We start from the raw sequence: 20,633 nt of genomic DNA, 5'->3' as shown, positions 1-20,633 counted from the left end.
GGATTAGGACAAATCTGAGTCCTTTTGTACATTATATCTGTCATTTCCCAAGTACTCAATTATCATTGTCATTTCAGGTGATTGAAAAGCTAACTCGATGTATGAAAGGCATTATCACTGAAGACAAAGTACATGCTGAATACGTACCAGTGTCTCCTGTCCAAGCATACACTGAAATTGGCGAAGCCAGTTCTCCCATCTATTCTTTACCGGATGAGGATAGAACTGAACATTTAAGTCAAGTTAATTTAACCAATGATAGTATTGATGATCAAATAACTGATCTCGCAGAGGATGATTACAAAATAGCACAAGAACCAGAAAACATAATTGAAAAGGTTAAGATTGCTATATCAAAAATGGGTTTACAAAATGAACCTGAAATACTATTATCAGATGATAATTGTTCTCAAAGCATTTTAGAGAATTTTCAAAACGATAACACTAGATGTAATGAAATAAATCGACAAACTGATAATTTACAATTACATGTAAATAACAACCAACCGGGAAAAGAAATGAATGAAGTGGGTAAAACGGCAATTAACCTCCCTATAGTTCTTGAAGAGGACTGTTCTCAGAGTGTTTTAGATATTTTTTATAATGAAAATAAAAAATACAGTGAAAAACGACAAGAAAGAGAGTTAGAGATATATCAGTATATAACTAAAAATAATCCAGTAACTCGACCTGCAGTTGCAAATGAAATTAAAAACACATATACCATGAACCATACTTTAGAAATTCAACAATCTAAATGTAATATTGAAGCACTAAACTTTGATATAAATAAAGAAGCACCAGCTAAAGTACCAGCTCAGGCATCCAAAACTGAAAATAAAAAAAGACGTCGAAAGAAAAACAAGGAAGACAATGTAACAGTAAAACGAAAATCGCAGTCTAAAGTAAAAAATACAGCAAAAACGTGTAACAAACACAAACCTATACAAAGAGGAAGAAAACCACCATCTAACATTGTCCTTGGAAAACCAGTTGCTCGTTCCAATATTAGTGTGGATAAACCTGAAACAATATACAACGAAAACGTAGAATGTGACCTTTCTTGGGTAGAAAACTTGAGGTACGTCCGGGAAATAAGCCAAGAAGAGAATGACCCAACTCTGAGTATTCTGGATGATAATTTTTGGAACAATTTCAACCTTCCTGACAAATGGAATGATCAAGATTTTGGAATGTAAGTATTATAATATATATATATATTTAACTTTTGAAAAATAATTACTTACTATTTCACACTAAAACGATCCCTAATTATTCATAGGGTCATTAAAAAAACTACAGAATAAAGTTCATAGTTTTAATTGATAGTAGTTATGACAATAGACGTATTTGTAAGGACAAAGAGTCAAACATCTTACAAACAACAAAGCAAACATATATTTTAGAACTATCTAATTGTATATGAATAAACTCAATTTATGTATAGTAAGTATAGTGATTTTATCACTTGACATAATTATTTCAAAAACATGAGCAAGGTTAGGCCATTCCATTACAATGTTTTATAATAAGTAAATACAATATCATAAAAAGTAAATTAAAATGTACTTACTTGATTCTATCAATATTAACTCGGAAATATAAATTTGACGTATTTGACCAAAAACGTTCCAAACCTCAAAAATTATTATTTTTAATTTCGGAACTAATTTCGGAAATTAAATAATAACATGATAATGCTTTGGAAAATTTTTGCTAAAATACTTTCAATTACAAAAGCTTTGTCCCAACTGTAATAACATAAATTACAACAATCAACGACATATGTATTTTCGTAATGAACAAAATTGGTAAGTTATGATTCCAAAATATACATAAAGTAAAAACAAAAATATTTTACAATATGAATGGCGAATGTCTCAAAGTACATCACAACGTAATTATCCATAATGCAATAAACACGATCATCCCACACGGGGTAGATAAAAGGATTTATCAATCCCAACAGCAATACATTCCGTTTAAGGTTTGAATTAACGGTCAAATTGTAATACACGTTTCTCGGTATTCCGAACACAAATGGACTAAAAATACCTACATGTACATTAATTAGCCGTATTTATTATGTTTTTACTAAGTATTATAGACGTTAACACAATTTAAAATATTGTTTCATTTTAAAACATGTGCAAATTTTACAGTTTTTTTAAATGTTAAAATAAATGGAGTATAGATAAAGTAACAAATCCGTTGAATTATGTCCTCAGTAATACAGTCAAAGTCGTTTATTTATAACGATACCGAAGGGGCATATTTGGTCGTAATAACAACTCATTTTTGTATATTAAGATCGTGTTCGGACTTTTTTCTTGGTCGTTATATCCGATATGTCATTATAACTGGTGTCGCTATAAATGGTTATGACTGATATTTGGTAATCGAAATTTCATATATTACTGAATCCACTTCTACTGCGGAGTTAACCCCAGCTAAGCCATCTACTATCTTCTTCTTCTATATATACCTATCTATCTATATAAATAAAAATGAATCGTAAAATGTGTTGCTAAGCGCAAAACTCGGGAACCACTGGTCCGATTTCGCTAACTCTTTTTTTGTTGTGTTCTTTATTGTCAGGAGAAGGTTTTTGTGGAAGAAAAACGTAGGAAAAGTACAATTGGGGCGAAGCCACGGGCAACAGCTAGTTAGTTATAAATAGTGCAACAATGAATAACTCAGGGTCTGTGGGCGATGAGTGGCCTGTAGCCAGAATTTTCTCGTTCTTATCTTTTTTGAGAATAAATAAATGCTTTAGGCCCAGGTCGTTCTGACCCGCCGCCCGTGGCGTGCAGCGGGCGGCGTCTGTATGTTGTGTTCGAGAAAGTTCGGGAGCGGACGTTATTTTGAACGTATTAGTTATTTTGAAGCACTGCGGCGGGTGGACGCTGCACGCCGCGGGCGACGGGTGTCAGAACGACCGAGGCCTTAATAACAATATTTCTAAAATTAGCTCGACAAGATTTAACCATGAGTACTTGAATCCCGAATGCACTATTAATCATTAGATTTCGTTCAGTTAAACTTTAATCCAGTTGCTGCTCTTTATTATCATAAGTGAACACAATTCTACGTGTTCATTAATTTATCTAAAATTCTGAAATGCCTGATATTAAGAGATCTCTATTTTCTGTCATCAGTATCTGATTTCTTGGACAAACCTTGGAGGCAACGCTCCATCCCATCAATATAGCTTCTTAAAATAACTACATCTAATGTTATCACCGATTTTATGCAAAAGCTACTTTCACTAATAAATACTTTCAAGTTACAACAAGTCTGTTATTAATTTTAAACAATTTTGTCTTCTAAGGTTTTTCTCGTAGTTTTAAACTTTTTACCCTATCTTTCTACACTGGTAGTTTTTGGGAGTTTTAAATGTGTGTATTATGGCATGTCACATAAAGTCTGGATGCGTCGAGCCGAGGACATGGGGGGGCTACCGCGAAATTCGAAAATCAAATCCGTATCGTACCGTCCCTCTCACTGACGTCATCCATCATCCCAGCCTATATACGTCCCACTGCTGGGCACAGGCCTCCTCTCAGAACAAGAGGGCTTGGGCCGTAGTTCCCACGCGGGCCCAGTGCGGATTGGGAACTTCACACGCACCATAGAATTGCTTCGCAGGTTTGTGCAGGTTTCGATGTTTTCCTTCACCGAAAGCTCGTGGTAAATTTCAAATGTAATTCCGCACATGAATTTCGAAAAACTCAGAGGTGCGAGCCGGGGTTTGAACCCACGACCCTCTGCTTGAGAGGCGATAGGTCAAACCACTAGGCCACCACGGCTCACTGACGTATTAAATAATATTAGCATCAGCGGGTTGGCAAGATACGAAGTTCAAATTTTGCACTTCATAGTATAGTGCCAGGGTGCAATAGCGCTCATTGGGGGAGGCATCTTCTTCTCTTCTTCTTCTTCAGCCCATAGCCACCCAATGCTGAGTGTAGGCATCCTGCATTGCTCGCCACTCATCTCGGTCCAGCGCTCTCCTCATCCAGCACCTTCCCGCCACTTTGACCAGGTCGTCGGTCCACCTCATCTCCTGTCTACCAACGTTTCTCCGCCCGGTTCTGGGTCACCACTCCATCACGGCCTTCCCTATCTTCATCACTCCTGCGCATATGTGTCCAGCCCACTTCCACTTCCTTTGGGTGATTACCCTGGCTATATCGGTGAGCCTTGTTCGTCTCCGAACAAGAGGGGGAGGCATAATGACCAGCAATGGACCGCTATAGGCTGAAGATGATGAACATAAAGTCAGGTACATACAGTGTCTTTAAATGATTCTGGAGTATTCAGCATACGGTTGGGTTAGGTTAGATTAAGACTCGGGGAGCGTCACAGTTGAATGCCCCCGATCCCATGGCGCTCCCGTAACGGCAAAGTAGACAAACACCGATGTGTTATTTCAGATTTCAGAGACGACCAGATGGCCTAGTGGTTAGAGAACCTGACTACGAAGCTTGAGGTCCCGGGTTCGATTCCCGTGTCGGGGCAGATATTTGTATGAAAAATACGAATGTTTGTTCTCGGGTCTTGGGTGTTTAATGGTATTTAAGTATGTATCTATCTATATAATTATATCTATCCGTTGCTTACCCATAACACGCAAGCTTTGCTAAGCTTACTTAGGGCTAGGTCAATTGGTGTGAATTGTCCCGTGAAAAAAAAAAAGATCTGTTCACTCACGAAAGCGCGCCTCTCCACTTTTTATAATTGTACCTAGTTGTAAACGTATCCGTACGAAAAGTCTATGTGTGCGTAGCTCGAACGTGTCTTAGTCGCAAGCGTACCGTCAGTCACGCACACTAAGACTAAGACAATGAGGTTTACTCGTGCACATTGATAATTAGATGTGGAGGGGCGCGCCTTCGTGAGTGAACAAATCTGTAGTGGGTATACCTACTCCTTAAGGTGACAGAGCCCCACATACCTTTGCACTGAAGGTATGCGTAATGCATTTTCACATCACATAAAAAAGTTTAGGTTAGACTGGACATTGCTGTAAAAAAAACAATATTAAACGTCTAACACACGAGAACAAACATTCGTTTAATTATCTGCCCCAATCGTGTATCGAACCCGGGACTTTTAGCTTCATATTCAGGTTCTCCCAATCACTGAGCTATACGGTCTTCACTCACGTGAGATTTTGGTCGATCCAAGTCTCGTGACATCTCACCAATAAAGGAGGGGGAGAATGACTGACGCCCCCCTTCTTTGATAGCTAGGATTCTGTGAGTCTCCACTGTACTCTGCTTAAGCCTTGACCGCGATAAACGTTAAGGTGTGAATTAAAAGAATTTCCTTGCTCACCCGCGACCTTACGATAGCTAAGCTTATGCAAAATATGCGTGTTCATGCAGTTCCTCCACCTCCACACTGTAAGAACACACACAAATCACACACACAGTGTGGTGGTGGTGATGGATGGGTTTGTGTGATTTGTGTGTGTTCTTACAGTGTGGAGGTGGAGGAACTGCATGAACACGCATATTTTGCATAAGCTTAGCTATCGTAAGGTCGCGGGTGAGCAAGGAAATTCTTTTAATTCATTGATATGGACCTCCGCAAAGTAACGCCTGGTTCAATAAATTAGTTAGGGTGTGACCTCGAAATAAATTGACTTAATATTTGACATCTAAAGTCTTCAATACTAGATGAGAATAAGCCACTTACGTTATGGCACATACTTATGCTAATACGAAAGTTAAGTTTAAATGGAAGAGTGAGTTTTTGGTATCGCTTTGGTGCCATGTAAAGTAGTGCAAATTGTTTTAAACTTTATGACTATCTACAACAACTAACAACATATTTTAACCATGGTGCTATGTACTATGTTCTTTTGCAAAAATAATTATTGTGTTCTTATTAACTGGGTGTGTTGATTTTATTCGTTAGCAATTTTTTACTATTTTTATTCATTTTGTAGGTGAATCACTTTTGAAGGGTAAATTGTGTATCAAGAGAATTTAATAAGTTATTTATTTTTAAATACCGACTCTACATTTAGCGATAGCATTCGTTTGATTAAAATGAAGGCTTAAGGGGCTGTTTCACCATCCATTGATTAGTGTTAACTGGCGGTTAAATGTGATGCCGTCTCCGTTTATTCGAACAAAACAAATAGAGACGGCAACACATTTAAACGTCCGTTAACACTATTCAATGTATGGTGAAACAGCCCCTTAATCTAATATTATAAAACACAACAGATTTCATTAAATGCTAACACATAAAATTTATAATATAATGAACAATTCAATTGCACAATCCCAATTTTTAATTAATTATTACAAGCCTGGATTTAGGTACGTACACATGTCAAACTTTATACAAATGTGACACAAACATACAAGTCTTAATTACAATGCAAACTCCTAGCACATAATAGGATATACAAGCTAAGGGGCATGTGTATCCTTCAGTTAGGTCTTAGGTTTCTTTCCTTCGAACAATCAAAATTAGGGCCCTTGCACACTGCGTTTTGTAATCGCACCGCCGACACGCGCTTGTATCGATACAAACGCCATACGCACGCGAGTTGTATGGCTGCTCTATATAAAAAAACGCGGTGAGCGAAGGCTGTTATAGATTTCTAAATCAAATTTCTAATATTGGATATCTAGCACGACTAAAACTGCATATTCTATACAGAGTACGCAATGCAATGATTAAGGTTAAAATAACTTTGTATAAAGACCCGAATATTAAATTGGTGTCCAAGGGCCCGACATGCCCTAATACGGCTCCGATCACAGGGTTTTGACGGCGTACAAACCGACCTTAGCGTATTTCAAAGCACGCTTATCCCTGACACTTATTATATCTATCCAAACTAAAAGCTAAACTTTCCTCTAACCTTAAAAAAACCCATACTAGTTTTGTTATGTAACATAGAGCTAACACCGACGTAACTCTGTATGACTATTGGCGAATGGTGGATACAGCATGAGGATGAAGCCATGGATTCCACAGCCCTTTGTAGCTTCTGCGCGAAGATTTCCATGTCGTACGTCGATCTCTCTTCTACTTCGCCGTCTGGAAGGTGACATTGATTTTAAGAATAATATCTATTCATATTAGAAGGGTTAAAGCAAGCAAACCCGCAAACTGGGGCATGTGTTACCCGTGTGTTACGAAAATCTACGTATTATGTCCATAAGTTACAAGCAATTGCAATTGGGATGTCCCAATTTTTGACAACATATAATAAATCGAAACCATTTGGAGAAATAGGCTTTGTGAAGCGTTTTCAGAAATCAGATTCCAAAAATAAACTGAATTAAATGAACAAAATTTAAGTAATGACCCTCATTTGACCCCTGCAGTGTCTCGTCACAAAGGCAGTTATAAAGCAGGTCTACACTCTAAATTGACAGTTTGAAATGTTCCTGTCCTGCTTATAATAGCAAAGTGTGACAAAGATAGAACTTTAATCACATGATGCGCACACAGTTTTCATTTATCGTAAAGTCCGAAATGTATACGAGTATTTCCAATGTATTTTTACAAATTAAATTATGAAATTACTACGTTACAAGTAAATACAACAGAATTTAAATATCAGTTTTTATAAAAAAAATATCTATTTACTATCACACTATTAAATAAACATAGGAATAAACGAAGCTAAAAGAAGAGAAATAAATAAAACTATTTGTCATGGTTCATTTAGGACCCTAAACCGTGCTTGAATTATTGTCAAATTGTAATGCCACAGATTATGTTATGTACAACCTGAATTTTTCCATTCAATGGAATGTGGCTGTCTCACTGTGACGTCATCCAGCGTATTTCGTAAAAAAAATATAAAAAATTAAATACTCATCCAAATTCAAAATCAATGAAAAGGGTACTTATCTTAAAATATCCTATTCTTTCCAAAAATAAAATAAAAACTATAGGTTATTTTTTTTGGTGCATCCCAATTCTGCGACCATGCAGGACACCACTCGTGGTTGTGGTGATTGAATTTTTCAGTTGACAGACATATTATTAGTCGATTTTGGTAACACAAGGGAAACAACGATTGAAACGCCTCAGAATCCCCACCAAAAAACCGTTTTCCCATACTATCCAAACTCTAGAAAACAAATTTGTCATATCATCTACATAGCAGATTTTATTTGAAAGAAGAATGGATTTTCAAACAATAAGCAACGGATATTCTTGGTAAGCTACAGATGTTTTACCAACAAGACTTTTTAAGGTTCTGTAGGTATCGCAAAAGGGAAAAAGGAATCGCTTTGTTGTCGGTCGGTTTGTTTGTCAAGACCCTTTTTCTAAGAAACGTGTGGATATATCAAGTTGATACCAATAGTAAGTTAACTGTGCAATCGCTTAGAGCAGTGAAAAAATTTAGTTTGAAATTCACGTGATTAACCTGTCCTCTCCCAGAGGCACAAATTTGTGCCCAAATTCCTTTGATCCTGTTATCCTGGGAGATGACAGATTAAAATACATAATATTGAAAGTGTAGTTATCAAAAACTATAGGTTATCTAACTCTATAGGGTACTTACCGCCAACAAAGAACTACAAAATTTAGCAAGAAGTAAGAAGTCATAGCACAAGTAAAGGAAAAAAATCCTAAAAACTGAATTTAAAGAATAACATTGTTTTCCATAGCAATATTATGAAACATAGACTTATATTTTATTTCCTTTAAAATTCGTACGAAACAAAAAACACAACGCGCCAAGCTTCACAAAGCTTCTCCCGCTTAGAGTTAACATGCAAATTCAGTTTTTTAAACTACCTTTATGCCAATAAATAGGGTGCGATGCGAAGGTGATGAAGGGCACGTCTTGGTTGAAAGGGTTCCAAGCCATCTTCAGAGGCAGAGGCTCGCCTTTATTCCACATCAGCCTAACACCGCGCAGGTTCCGTTCCCTTTAAAAAAAAACTACATTTTTGAGATTTATGGATGTTCAAACTATTTAGGTAGACTCTGTTCCGTAAAGCCTTGCGCTACAACATAAAATGAGTTAATTAAAGAACTGAAAGCCTCAAAGTGTTCAGAATCAAGAGTAGATCAATTAAAAACCTCTTTCAGTACCTTTTCTTACTGTGCCAAGTTTAAAAGTGAGAAATGGGCGTTTTCAAAAAAAGTGTACCCTTTCCTTTTTTTTGAAATTATGAAAAAAATATATGATTTTTCCTACTCAGAATGAAGTGCACAATCGATTCCGACCGTTTAAAAAATTTTCCCCAGTTTTTCATACAAAATTTTATGAGTCAGTTTTGTCACGCCCATACTGAGTGTATGAAAAAAACGTCGCAAAACTGATATTTTTTGGGGGCATTTTTTAAACTATCGAAATCGATTGTGCTCTTGATTCTGAGTAGGAAAAACTATATTTTTTCCAAAATTAAAAAAAAGAAAGGGTACTCTTTTTTTGGAAACGCCCAAATACAACATACGCCAAATAGATGTCTTAGCGAATTTAGCCTTTGTTTGTCTTAGCCAAAACGGCAAAACAGAACCCTTATAGTTTCGTCATGTCTGTCTGTCCGTCCGTCCGCGGCTTTACTCAGAGACTATCAGTACTTAGAAAGCTGTCATTTTGCAAGCATATATAAAGCAACTATGCCAACAAAATGGTAAAAAAATGAAGAAAAAATTGGAAGTTCATTTAAGTTGGCCTACGGCTCGAATGGAACAGAGTGTACCCAGTAAACGTTGTAAGAGCAAACTACGCACGCCAACAGCAAAGCAGCACTTCAAACGCGCTTTTTTAAGGTATTCCACTATTACAAGTATTCAACATTAAAAATCATATAAATTATTTTCCAGAATGAGTTATTATCATTTTGGCCGAGAAACATATTGGAACGGTTTTTAATAATTCATAATTAATTACATCCATCCATAATCCATACCTACTTATATTATACGAGCCAGAAAAAAATAGCCTATGACACTTTGGAATAATTTAGTATTCTAATAGTGAAAGAATTTTTAAAATCGGTCCAGTAGTTTTGAGTTAATTCGTAACAAACATCAAAAAATCCAAAGGTTTCCTCTTTATAATATTAGTACTTATAGATATAGAAATGCGAAAGTAGCTTTTGTGTTACACGCTTAAACTATTGACTGAACTGATTTAGACTTGGTATGGAGATAGAATCTTGGTATGGAGCGGAGAAGATCCTGGGAAGGACATAGGATAGTTTCCATCCCAGATTTTTCAGTTCACGCGAGTACATCAACGCGAAAATATACTCGAGAATACATAAATTAAAATATTACAGGTTATATTTGCAAGAAAATAACAGGTGTCGCGCACAACAGGTTTCTTGGCCATTCCACGTACGGAAAGCTGAAGTTTTAAATTAATTATAACATTTAGGTCTATTTAAGAAGCAGACAGAAGCCACATGTAAAGCTTTATGATAAAACTCGATCCTCAAATAGAAAAAAGGTAAAATACGTAATTATTTAAAATTATATTTAAAAAAAACTATACAATCGTATTTCTATATGAGGAACGAAGTATACGCTTATTTTCAATGTTAATGTATTTAAAAGCATAAACTAATACTCATTGCGTTTATAAAGCAATATAAAAAAAACATACTTGGATAAAATAAGTCACAAAAACACCAAACATCTTTTGAAAAAAAAAATTGCATTAGCTTGGAGGTTAGTATTTTTAGTAGCATTTATTCCCAAAAAATCGCGTGGGATAGAGATGCTCACAGGTAGCGAAGCCGTGAGATAAAGCCAGTTTATAATATTAGTAGAAAGTAGTTTTTTTTTGTCTTTGTTACAAGGCTGCATCATTTACGAACAGATTTGGATTTTGAAGTCTAAAATAAACTTTTTTCTGTATTAGCTTCGTTCGAGGTTAATAATTTTTAAACGACTTATAAATGGAAGAGTTTTTTTTTTAAATGTGTTAGAATCATTTTCCCCAAAAATCCATTGTTATTAGTAAGAAATAGTAGGTTATATATGATGGATTTTTTTACAACCAGCCGTTTCCTATAAAGCTAGCAAAACAATAAAACCAGTGTAGTGAGCGTCTACCGCAACTGAAGGTACCTAGGTTCAAAATACTTGGGATCGAACAGTTTGTGGTCCTCGTCGCCGCCGCTGGGCCGCCGGCACAGCCGGTCGATCACGCAGTCCTTCACCACCGTCGTTACACCTGTTGCTATGCCGTTCAGCCGACTGCGAGAGAGGTGGACCTTTGAGACTGGACTGTTTGAGACATAATTCTTTTTGATGCCCGTAAAAACGTTTTGTGGACATTTATACTGATAATCTTTCAAAAAACGTAATTGTTTTTTTTATTCTGAATGGCATACGCGTACCCCGATGATGACTTATCGAAATACGCACATCGATAAAGCCGTGGGATAATTATTATTCCTAGACAAATTTGATGTTTTGAATATAGAAAGAAAAAAAAGAAAATAAATTTATTTGTGAATTGTTATAATAAGTATGCCTATATTGAAATGTTGAAAGCTGTCTAGGAATAAAAATATCCATAGACACCTTTGATTAATGTATTTGACCTGGAAAAAAAACTATTGGTTGGTAATGCAGTCAACATTATTTTTGAGGGGCCATGGTCCTGAATTCCTGATAGAATGGACCCATGTAGAATAGAATAGAATAGAATTTATTTATCTCTTCCCGTGGGTGTCCTAAAAGGTACCTAACGTTGCAGCACTCTCTATTGCCAACTCCGAACCCTAGACTTCAGCACTTTGTTTAGATTAGGATTTAAATTATATTTTAAATGGTCAGTGTTAGCACATGAAGTATACATAGATTGAGACATGAATTACGGCATAAATGACGTCATAACACACATTAAACATCACATTGTCCACATTAAACAGACAATAACAAACGCCAGGCAGCCAACAAGAGCACAATAAACATCATGAATAAAACATGTTACATTTTGCTTAGTAACATTTAAGTTATCTTCAAAATAATGTATTTTTAACTAACGAAACTGTCTAGACTTTTAAAACATACTCTATAGGATGCCTCTAACTTTGGGGCTTTAATTGCAAGGATTGGTTCTACTCGCATAACTGAGCCACTTTAATGTTTACCTGTGAGAAATAAACACGAATAATATTTTTAACAACTTCAATTGATTTTGTACCGTAATATAAATCTAGTAAGATTCAATATTTAAGTACATTTATGCCTGGAAAAGGGTTAGAAAATTAGTTTACCTAGTTACGTAATGGTACAGCAGCGAGGAGGCAGTGGTCAAACAATACTCACGGCACTAAGGACGATGGTGGATATACCATCTCACCGATCACAATGGTGTCCAAGTCATCCAGGTATGTCTTCTTAAAGTCCAGCTGTTTCATAGCTATGAAATCGTATTTAATGGTCATGACTAGTCGTGATGTGAGCAGCACAATTCTTTCCTTTTCATTGTCCCAAAGTGTTATTCTGGAAATTTTTAAGTTTAACTATGTAGATACAAAATTTATTTCCATACTATGCATATTTATTTATTTACGAACCAGGAAATAGATAAAAGGTGATCGACTAGATAATGGACAAATATGATTCAGAATAGTCACAAACTTTTGCATTTAAAAATTAAAAATATTTTCTACATGCAGTCAATTAATCAAATCAGCCACATCCACCCACTGCTGGGTAAAGGCCTTTGCCCGGTCCTGTGCTAGTCTCATCCACAGTTTACCAGCCGACTGCCAGATGTCATCCAACCAACTGGCCGGCGGTCTGCCCACAATTCTTCGACCCAGTCTACATGCAGTAATAAATATTAAATAAGATATAATTATTGAACTTACTCAGTCAACAACCAAGCCCCAAGGTACTCTCCATCTTCGGGGAACAGTAGAACGGTTATGCACTCCTGTATAGCGTTCTCGACGACTCCTTTACGGAATGTGAAGAAATCCTTTATGTTTTCACGGTTGAATGGGACATCATAGCGCGGGTACACTGTCTGCTCTTGAGGTGGAACGGCTGATGCATTTGCTGGCTCTTGCGTTCTTGCATCTGAGTTTATATAAATATACCATAGATAGATGATTTTTAAATCAGTCAACAGTTTTGATATTCCCACATGATTTTATAATTTAGAACTTGCTAAAGTGGGATTGTATACACAGATGTACTATCATAATAATTTGTATAAAAACAAAACATAGAAGTGTTTCCAGGTCACTAAAAGTTATTATACTACATTGTAATACAGTAGAACCTTGATTATCTTATCTAAGTGGGGACCTATCTAGTTCAAATAATCAAGTGTCATGATATCAAAAAGAACACATTTTTACATAAAAACAATATGTATGTACCATCAGCCAAATAAGTGGTCTACCAATTTTTAAATAAATTCCTATCAAATGAATATATCACTAAAGTCGAACTTTCAAGTTGACAGACATGTCTAGTCTATTGGCATTATTGTTTTATGATATGCAAACGATTATCAACTTTAGGGTGGTATATTTGGCTGATGGTACCTATACATGTTAAAGTATAAGTTTTTTAGCACCTGAAAACTACATTTTTAACACAGTAGATTGAATGTAGTAAAGCCTGTGTAAAAACTAGACAACAATTTTGCTACACAAAACAAGCAGTATCTTACTTATTTATAATGAGGATGTAATATGTGATAAACTAGTACAACACTAGGTATTTTAGACAAGAAAGTTAGATTTAATTGACAATTTATCAAGATAGGCATTAAATTAGTCATGGGTGTGAGCTAATATTTTTATGCCCATGTTTTGATATTAGTTATTTTCAATAACAACTTTTATAATATATGTATACGTGAAATATTAATTTTCATTCAATTAGTAAAGGCGAGAATAACCATTCAAGACCCATAAAAGCAAAATTTAGTTTTTTTTACTTCTACAAACAGAACTGCACTGTGAGAAAAACATTCAGGCTCGGATGAAAAACTATACCAAAATGCCATTTTCTATAGAAAAACGGGTACTCACCAGCAAAAGACGACGTAGAAGATGACAAAGAGTCTGCACCGGACAATATTGAAGGATTTACATTGGACGAAGGCTTGCTTTTCGGTTCAGTAGCCGTATTGTTCTCACTACTTCCTGCAGGGTCCTCAGCATTAGGATCCGTGGACAACTGCAGCGTGCCCCCACGAAATTCCAGATCATCGTCAAGTAAATCGCCCATGTTTGATTAAAAACGTTGTAAAACGTAATTTCGTAAATTCAATAATCGACCGCCGATAACACAAATGTCAAATGATGTTTGATACTGTTAGAGCTTCAAATAACAGTAAGTATTATTACAACGCTTAACTAATATAGACTGTAATACAATGTATTAAAAGCTAAATACAACTGTATTTTATTTAGATATGACTGAAGTATAAAATGAAGTGGCAGCTAACGCAAATTATCTGTCAGAATGGCTGCGTTTTGTTACTACACGGCATGAAATATCGATTAATTTTGCGTTTTTGATCAATTCGTGCAAAAATATGTACAGTCAGATGTAAAAAATATGAACTTATTTAAAGTTTCAAAAATATGTACCACAGACTCTTATTCCGATGCAATAAGACCGTAGTAACAATTTTTTGAGTGGTTCGAATAACTTATTTTTGCACTTGACTGTACCTATCTATTCGAACATCTCGAAATTATGTTACCACGAAATTATTACATCAATTATCTGTACATATTTTTGAAGCAATTGGACAAGTTTATTTTCTTTACAGTCGACGACTCGACGCGTCTCGAACCCAAGCAGAGTTCATCTTCTTGACAAGGTGGTGTGGTGATGATAGTTGGGTTTGTGTGCTTTGTGTGTGTTCTAACAGTGTGGTGGAGTGGAGGAGCTGCATGAATAGTTATCGTAAATCGCGGGCGGGCAAAGTAAAATTAGAAAACTGTTAGTTTTACTCAAAAATACCTACCATTACACACATTTTATTGTCAAAAGACTAGGTATATGTACCTACAACTACAGCTACTGCAGTGTCTGTCTCCCCACACCACTGCAGGTAGATATTATGTAGGTACAAACCTACACAAAAAATAAGTAGCCACCTTTGTCTCGTATCTCTACCAAAATACTACCTACGAGAATATGTTTTCACATTACTCTTATTTACGGCGCCGTAACTCGCCCTCGTAAACAGCCAGGGGGCTATTCCGGAATTCGAAGTTCGCGTATCGTCCCTCTCACACGCCTATTAAATGCTATAGTGTAAGTAGGACGGCAGGATACGAAGTTCGAAATCGAATCGTTATGCCCAGGTCTTCGTAACGAGTAACGAAGTTTATTTATTTAGGTAATGTAAATACTTCATGTATGCCTGCTGATCTATACTTTACTAGCGTTTCCCCTGGCTTTCCTCCGTCCAAAACACGTGTAAGTTAACTGACATTAAAGGGCTGTTTCACCACCCATTGATTAGGTAATTTTATTTGACGGATAAATGTGATGCCGTCTCCGTCTATTCGAACAAAAAAACCGGCCAAAAGCATGTTGGACACGCCCGAAATAGGGTTCCGCAGCCATTTCGAAAAAATTAAGTAATATTTTTCTAAGGATTTCGTATTTTATACGGAATCTTCCAAGTTTAGGTATATTTTATACCTTAGGCTGCTATTTACTCTTAAACTACTAATAATTTTCAAACAAACTTAGCCGCTATAGTTTTCCTTAAAAGTTTGATATACTTACCTACTACCATCCTGATTTTTTTCGAATTTTTCCACCCACCGGTTTAGATTTTAGAGGGGGGGGGACGCTCGATTTTAATGAAAATTTACACTTTAATGTTGAATATTTCGCAAACATATCACTTAGTCGATATACAATAGATAATACATGTAGGTATATTATCTATTGCAATACTCCAAACATCTGCAGGATGATTCCAGATAATGGATAGTTGACAATTATATTTAAGTAAAACCCCCACATCTTAAATTGCAGAGTGACCACGCGCTTACTTAATAACTTTATGTTTGCAACATTTAAAAAAGGTTAATCCCACTCATACTGGTATGATATCATCATCATCATCATCATCGTAGGACGTCCACTGTTGGACATAGGCCTCCCTCACAGACCTCCAGTTGCTTCGGTTGGCAGCGGCCTGCATCCACCGTGAACCCGCGGCCACGGCCGCGGCTGGTATGATAAATAAAATAAATAAATATCACGGGACAATTCACACCAATTGACCTAGTCCCAAAGTAAGCTTAACAAAGCTTGTGTTATGGGTACTAAGCAACGGATAAATATAATTATATAGATAGATACATACTTAAATACATAGTAAACACCCAAGACCCGAGAACAAACATTCGTATTTTTCATACAAATATCTGCCCCGACACGGGAATCGAATCCGGGACCTCAAGCTTCGTAGTCAGGTTCTCTAACCACTAGGCCATCTGGTCGTCATGATATAGGTAGCCTTATTAGCCTGATCACGTAACCTGACCTTTTGAGTCATTTACCTTACCCCTAACTCGCAATGGCACATTTACCCTAATCAGTCTTTGCATGTTCCCTGTGCGTAACTTCTGGCGCGTAGCAATGCTACGGCGTAGTGCGTCTACGAGCTACGGCCTACGCCGTAGACGGTTTGGCGCCGAGTCGCGCCGCTTTGTTTATGCTCTTTTTGACGTTAGTATGTTTGAATTAGGTTTATGGCAAAGTTACTGAGTCAATTCAATAGTAATAAATTCTCGTGTCAAGCAGAGGATCGTGGGTTCAAACCCCGGCTCGCACCTCTGAGTTTTTCGAAATTCATGTGCGAAACTACATTTGAAATTTACCACAAGCTTTACGGTGAAGGAAAACATCGCGAGGAAACCCGCACAAACCTGCGAAGCAATTCAATGGTGTGTGTGAAGTTCCGCACCGGGCCCGCGAGGGAACTACGGCCCAAGCCCTCTCATTCTGAGAGGAGGAATGTGCCCAGCTGTGAGACTTATATAGGCTGGGATGATCTTATTATTATAGTGGTTCTCAAACTAGAGAATCTCCTTTCTATGTACATTTTTAACCTAAACCTAACCTAAAATTCAATCCATATAATTATCAAACCCGCTTACATTATTTCCCGAGATATGTAAACAATGCAACTTATAAAAGAGAATGAATAGTTGGAAATACGAAAGCATTTTGCGCCTAAGCTGCAACGAAATCACATCTCACTCGCTTGAACAATAACATTTGCAATTTTGGCATAATAATCATAATCAATCCTGGACTAGTCATAAAATTTTGCACTGCTAGAACCACGATGTTATTTATGGTAATTCTCATGAGATTTTAGTAAAACCTCGGGATTTCTATACAACTTTATCAGACCTAGGGAACGCGTGCGAAGCATTATAGTATATAGTTTAAATGAACGTGCAATTTTCCTAACATAGTAGCTCGTCAAACTTTCGTAACAGTCTAATTTCAGAGTTTCGCCGCGACTGGCTTTAATAAATAATAGTGCGCTGGCATTCTGGCTTGCTGTCGCCAAATTTAATCTAGGCTGGGCCAAGGCTGAATTAAAGCGAGCTAGACACTTCTTTGCGTACTGACCCACATATCATCATCATCGGCCTATCCAATTGACAGTCCGACGATATCATGGTATCCAAAACCAAAATGGTTCAACCCGCCCGTGGATACTCTAGTGTCCTAAAGTTTAACCTTGATTTTGTGCACAGATCTTATATTATAAGCTAGGTATTATTATATATATTACTTGAATGAATAAACATTAATTAACGTCACGTCGTTGGAAAAATTTGAAAAAGTTGAAGTTTGCTTGAGAATTATTAGTAGTTTAAGAGTAAATAGCAGCCTAGGGTATAAAACATACCTAAACTATGGAAGATTCCGTATAAAAAACGAAATTCTTAGAAAAATATTACTTATTTTTTCGTAATGGCTACGGAACCTTATTATATGAACCCTATACGACACGCTCTTGGCCGGTTTTTTTTTTCAAATATATATATCCAAATATGTAGATTAGACCATAAACAATCCAAACAATAAGCTTCATTTCACTCCATAGGTACTTTACTTCACTAGCACGTACAAAAATAACTGACTAAAATTATTACGGCAATAGGTAGTCCTATTGAAAAAGAATACCAAAAAAGCTTCGAAACCACCTGATACCTATAATTCTTGAAATAGAGGTACATGGAGAATAGTTACAGACGTAAAAAAAAACAAATCGTGTACCAGGGTAGAACCTTTTCGCTGCAAATTTCATGTTAATATTCCATACGTTTACGAAAGAAATCATAGTGAAATTTATTGTGAAAAGATTCCACCCCAGTACCCAGTTTAGTTTCCTGTATTCATCTATTTTACGTATTTCGTTTCCTTACATCGAAACCGCATTCGTACTCCATATAAACCACGTGAATTATTGCACACGCACAATATAAAAACAACATTTGATATCACCCCATAACCTATATTATATACTTGTACACAACTATACATTTACACCTCCATAAATTTACAACAAACGAAACTCAACTCTATCGCTTGGAATTACGATGCATACAAGTTGAAAATAACAGCGAAGTTAAGTTGGCGAAAGCGCAGACTGGTTGTCCAGTTTAAGAAGACCTGTCGCTATTTGCGGAGGTCTGTCGTTTTCGCGAGTCCGAGTATGAGGGAAGGGTAAAGGAAAGATCTTCTTGACTGGCCGCTGTCTGACCGTTTCCGTGACGGGGTTACCGACTGAGATATTTTACCCGAAATTTAAGGGTTATTTTATAGATATGTGATAGAAAGAGGTGGTGTTACCCTAATGGTTTGACCTATGGCCTCTCAAACAGAGAGCCGTGGGTTTGAGCCGGGCTCGCGCCTCCAAAGATTTTGAAATGTATGTGTATTTTTGTGATATACGAAATTTAGCATGAGCCCCTCGTGTTGGACAGGTGTCCATGGGCGACGGTGATTGCTTCCCATGAAGTGACGCGCATGCTCGTTTCGTTTAAGTATATAAGAGGTGGAAAACCTCTTATATAAAAAAAATGCAGGAACATTACCATGAGGGAAAACATCGTGAGGAAATCTGCATAAATAATAATATGTTAACTTTGTCTAATATAAGCCTTTACCCCCGGCTTTGCTCGTGTGAATCACCAGGTCTGGCAGTCTTATTGAAGGGGGCTTACTAAAATCTTCTAGGAATTCTCAGAAATAGTGTCTTGTTTATTATTTAGGTACTTATGTTGTATGAAAAATACTGTGAAAAAATTTACGCCTTAGGACACAGTGTAGTGATTTTTCACCTTCATTCTCGGCAGTAATTAAATTTCTTTCATTTGGTCTGTACGGAAAATATATTTTTCTACACCCATACATATAGTAAATCCTCCATTATGCGTTCATAAATCATAGATAATGACCAGCATTACGACATTGGATTCTATTATGAACATGGCTGTATCGTAATGAGATTTCATACATTATTACAGCACCGGGGGGGGGGGGGCACGCGCACGAGCAAAACAGCAGCAGGGCTACTACGAAACTCGAAATTCGAAGTAAGTAGCCCTGCTGGTTTTCTGGTCGTCGCGGGTGCAGCTCGTGGGGCAGACATACCTACACCTAGTTAGAGTTAATGCAGGTGATAGAGGATTTAATATATTGATGTAGATAAAATATTGTATGCAACTGTACGTAATTAGGCCTTAAACTCTCTCGGCAACGCCTCGTTTCATAAAACCACACTCGCGTTTTAAGGACTCCTATTACGATACAGTTGCATAAATAACTATTTCACTTTAACCCAATTTTAAAGACTCTTTGAAACCTCCCTCTTTTAATTTCATCAAAAACATGGGCTTTTCAGACACACATCTGGCATCACCGCTCAGTGCGTCCCGCGCTGCTTAAGGGGAAGGTGGGCGGGAATGCTCCCGTGACTCGTGGTATGGTGGAGTACTCATTGCGGGCCCCATGTTCCCCTGCACCACTCTTTTGATATTAGCCATGATAATCACCGCCACTGCCTTCACAATACTAGGATTTTTCATTTTCAGCCCCATACATGTGAGTGTTTTGTGTTTTGGAGCTATTTTTAGAATAATATAGCTTTAGTGCTAAGTGTAATGAGGACTTTAGTGACTATTTTTCTAGTGTCAAGTGTCTAAAATCTAAGTGTTTGTGTAATAAAATACTGGTTTGTACGTACAGGACAAAATGTAAGATTTAAATTCGAATGCTAACTTGAAATCGAATTGAAAGATAATTTAAGCAAAAACAAAAAAGGACTCAAAGGTGCTATTATATAAATTTACATTATAAACGCCAATAAGTAAACAAAGATGTATTGAAAAATCAGAAAATAAAAGGTGTCATTGTAAAATACTTCGCAACATTAAAAAAAACACATAATTTTTACTCTATGTTTGTAACCTCAGCTATGAAATTTTTTTTTATATCGAAAATGCCATAAAAAGAATGTTTCTGACTAGAAGCTGTAAAGCGTGCAGGTTTGACAGTTGTATCGATCGGACGCTACGCATGCGCGGCGCGGGAATTCACAACTTTCCCGCCCAAACTGTTTGACAGACGATTGGCGTCAAAAACATAATGTTTCACAC

At 36.7% G+C, this 20,633-nt stretch overlaps 1 protein-coding gene and 1 long non-coding RNA gene across 5 annotated transcripts; one reads left to right on the top strand and one right to left on the bottom strand.

Moving 5' to 3' along the window:
- Nucleotides 1-1,322: 1,322 nt before the first annotated feature.
- LOC141427905 (uncharacterized) lies at nucleotides 1,323-5,778 on the top strand. Its single transcript, XR_012451384.1, has 2 exons — nucleotides 1,323-3,917; nucleotides 4,231-5,778. It is a non-coding gene; the product is annotated as an uncharacterized lncRNA (long non-coding RNA).
- On the bottom strand, nucleotides 5,006-14,288 carry LOC141427904 (tumor protein p63-regulated gene 1-like protein). 4 transcript variants are annotated; one of them, XM_074087501.1, is made up of 6 exons: nucleotides 14,007-14,288; nucleotides 12,831-13,041; nucleotides 12,283-12,459; nucleotides 11,074-11,202; nucleotides 8,785-8,918; nucleotides 5,006-7,065 (listed from the first exon to the last, which is right to left on the bottom strand). In XM_074087501.1, exons 1-6 carry the CDS (start codon nucleotides 14,203-14,205, stop codon nucleotides 6,863-6,865), a joined length of 1,053 nt encoding a protein of 350 aa, XP_073943602.1. In that variant the 5' UTR covers nucleotides 14,206-14,288; the 3' UTR covers nucleotides 5,006-6,862. The 4 variants fall into 4 exon arrangements, with proteins under 4 accessions (XP_073943602.1, XP_073943603.1, XP_073943604.1 ...); XM_074087502.1 differs by having other exon boundaries at nucleotides 11,089-11,202; XM_074087503.1 differs by having other exon boundaries at nucleotides 11,101-11,202.
- Between the last annotated feature and the right edge of the window lie 6,345 nt (nucleotides 14,289-20,633).

The sequence above is a fragment of the Choristoneura fumiferana genome, chromosome 5, assembly GCF_025370935.1.
Source record: "Choristoneura fumiferana chromosome 5, NRCan_CFum_1, whole genome shotgun sequence".
NCBI classification, from domain to species: domain Eukaryota; kingdom Metazoa; phylum Arthropoda; class Insecta; order Lepidoptera; family Tortricidae; genus Choristoneura; species Choristoneura fumiferana.
The sequence above is the reverse complement of the archived record's forward strand: the minus strand, read 5'-3'. Positions and strand labels throughout refer to the sequence as shown.

What these genes read in the sequence shown, in the direction of transcription:
- LOC141427904 (XM_074087501.1), bottom strand. Translation starts at nt 14,205, where the DNA reads ATGGGCGATTTACTTGACGATGATCTGGAATTTCGTGGGGGCACGCTG. An exon ending in CCACCATCGTCCTTAGTGCC is followed by an intron (nt 11,203 to 12,282) that starts GTGAGTATTGTT and finishes CCTCTCTCGCAG; the next exon opens with TCGGCTGAACGGCATAGCAA. An exon ending in CCCAAGTATTTTGAACCTAG is followed by an intron (nt 8,919 to 11,073) that starts GTACCTTCAGTT and finishes TTTTTTTTAAAG; the next exon opens with GGAACGGAACCTGCGCGGTG.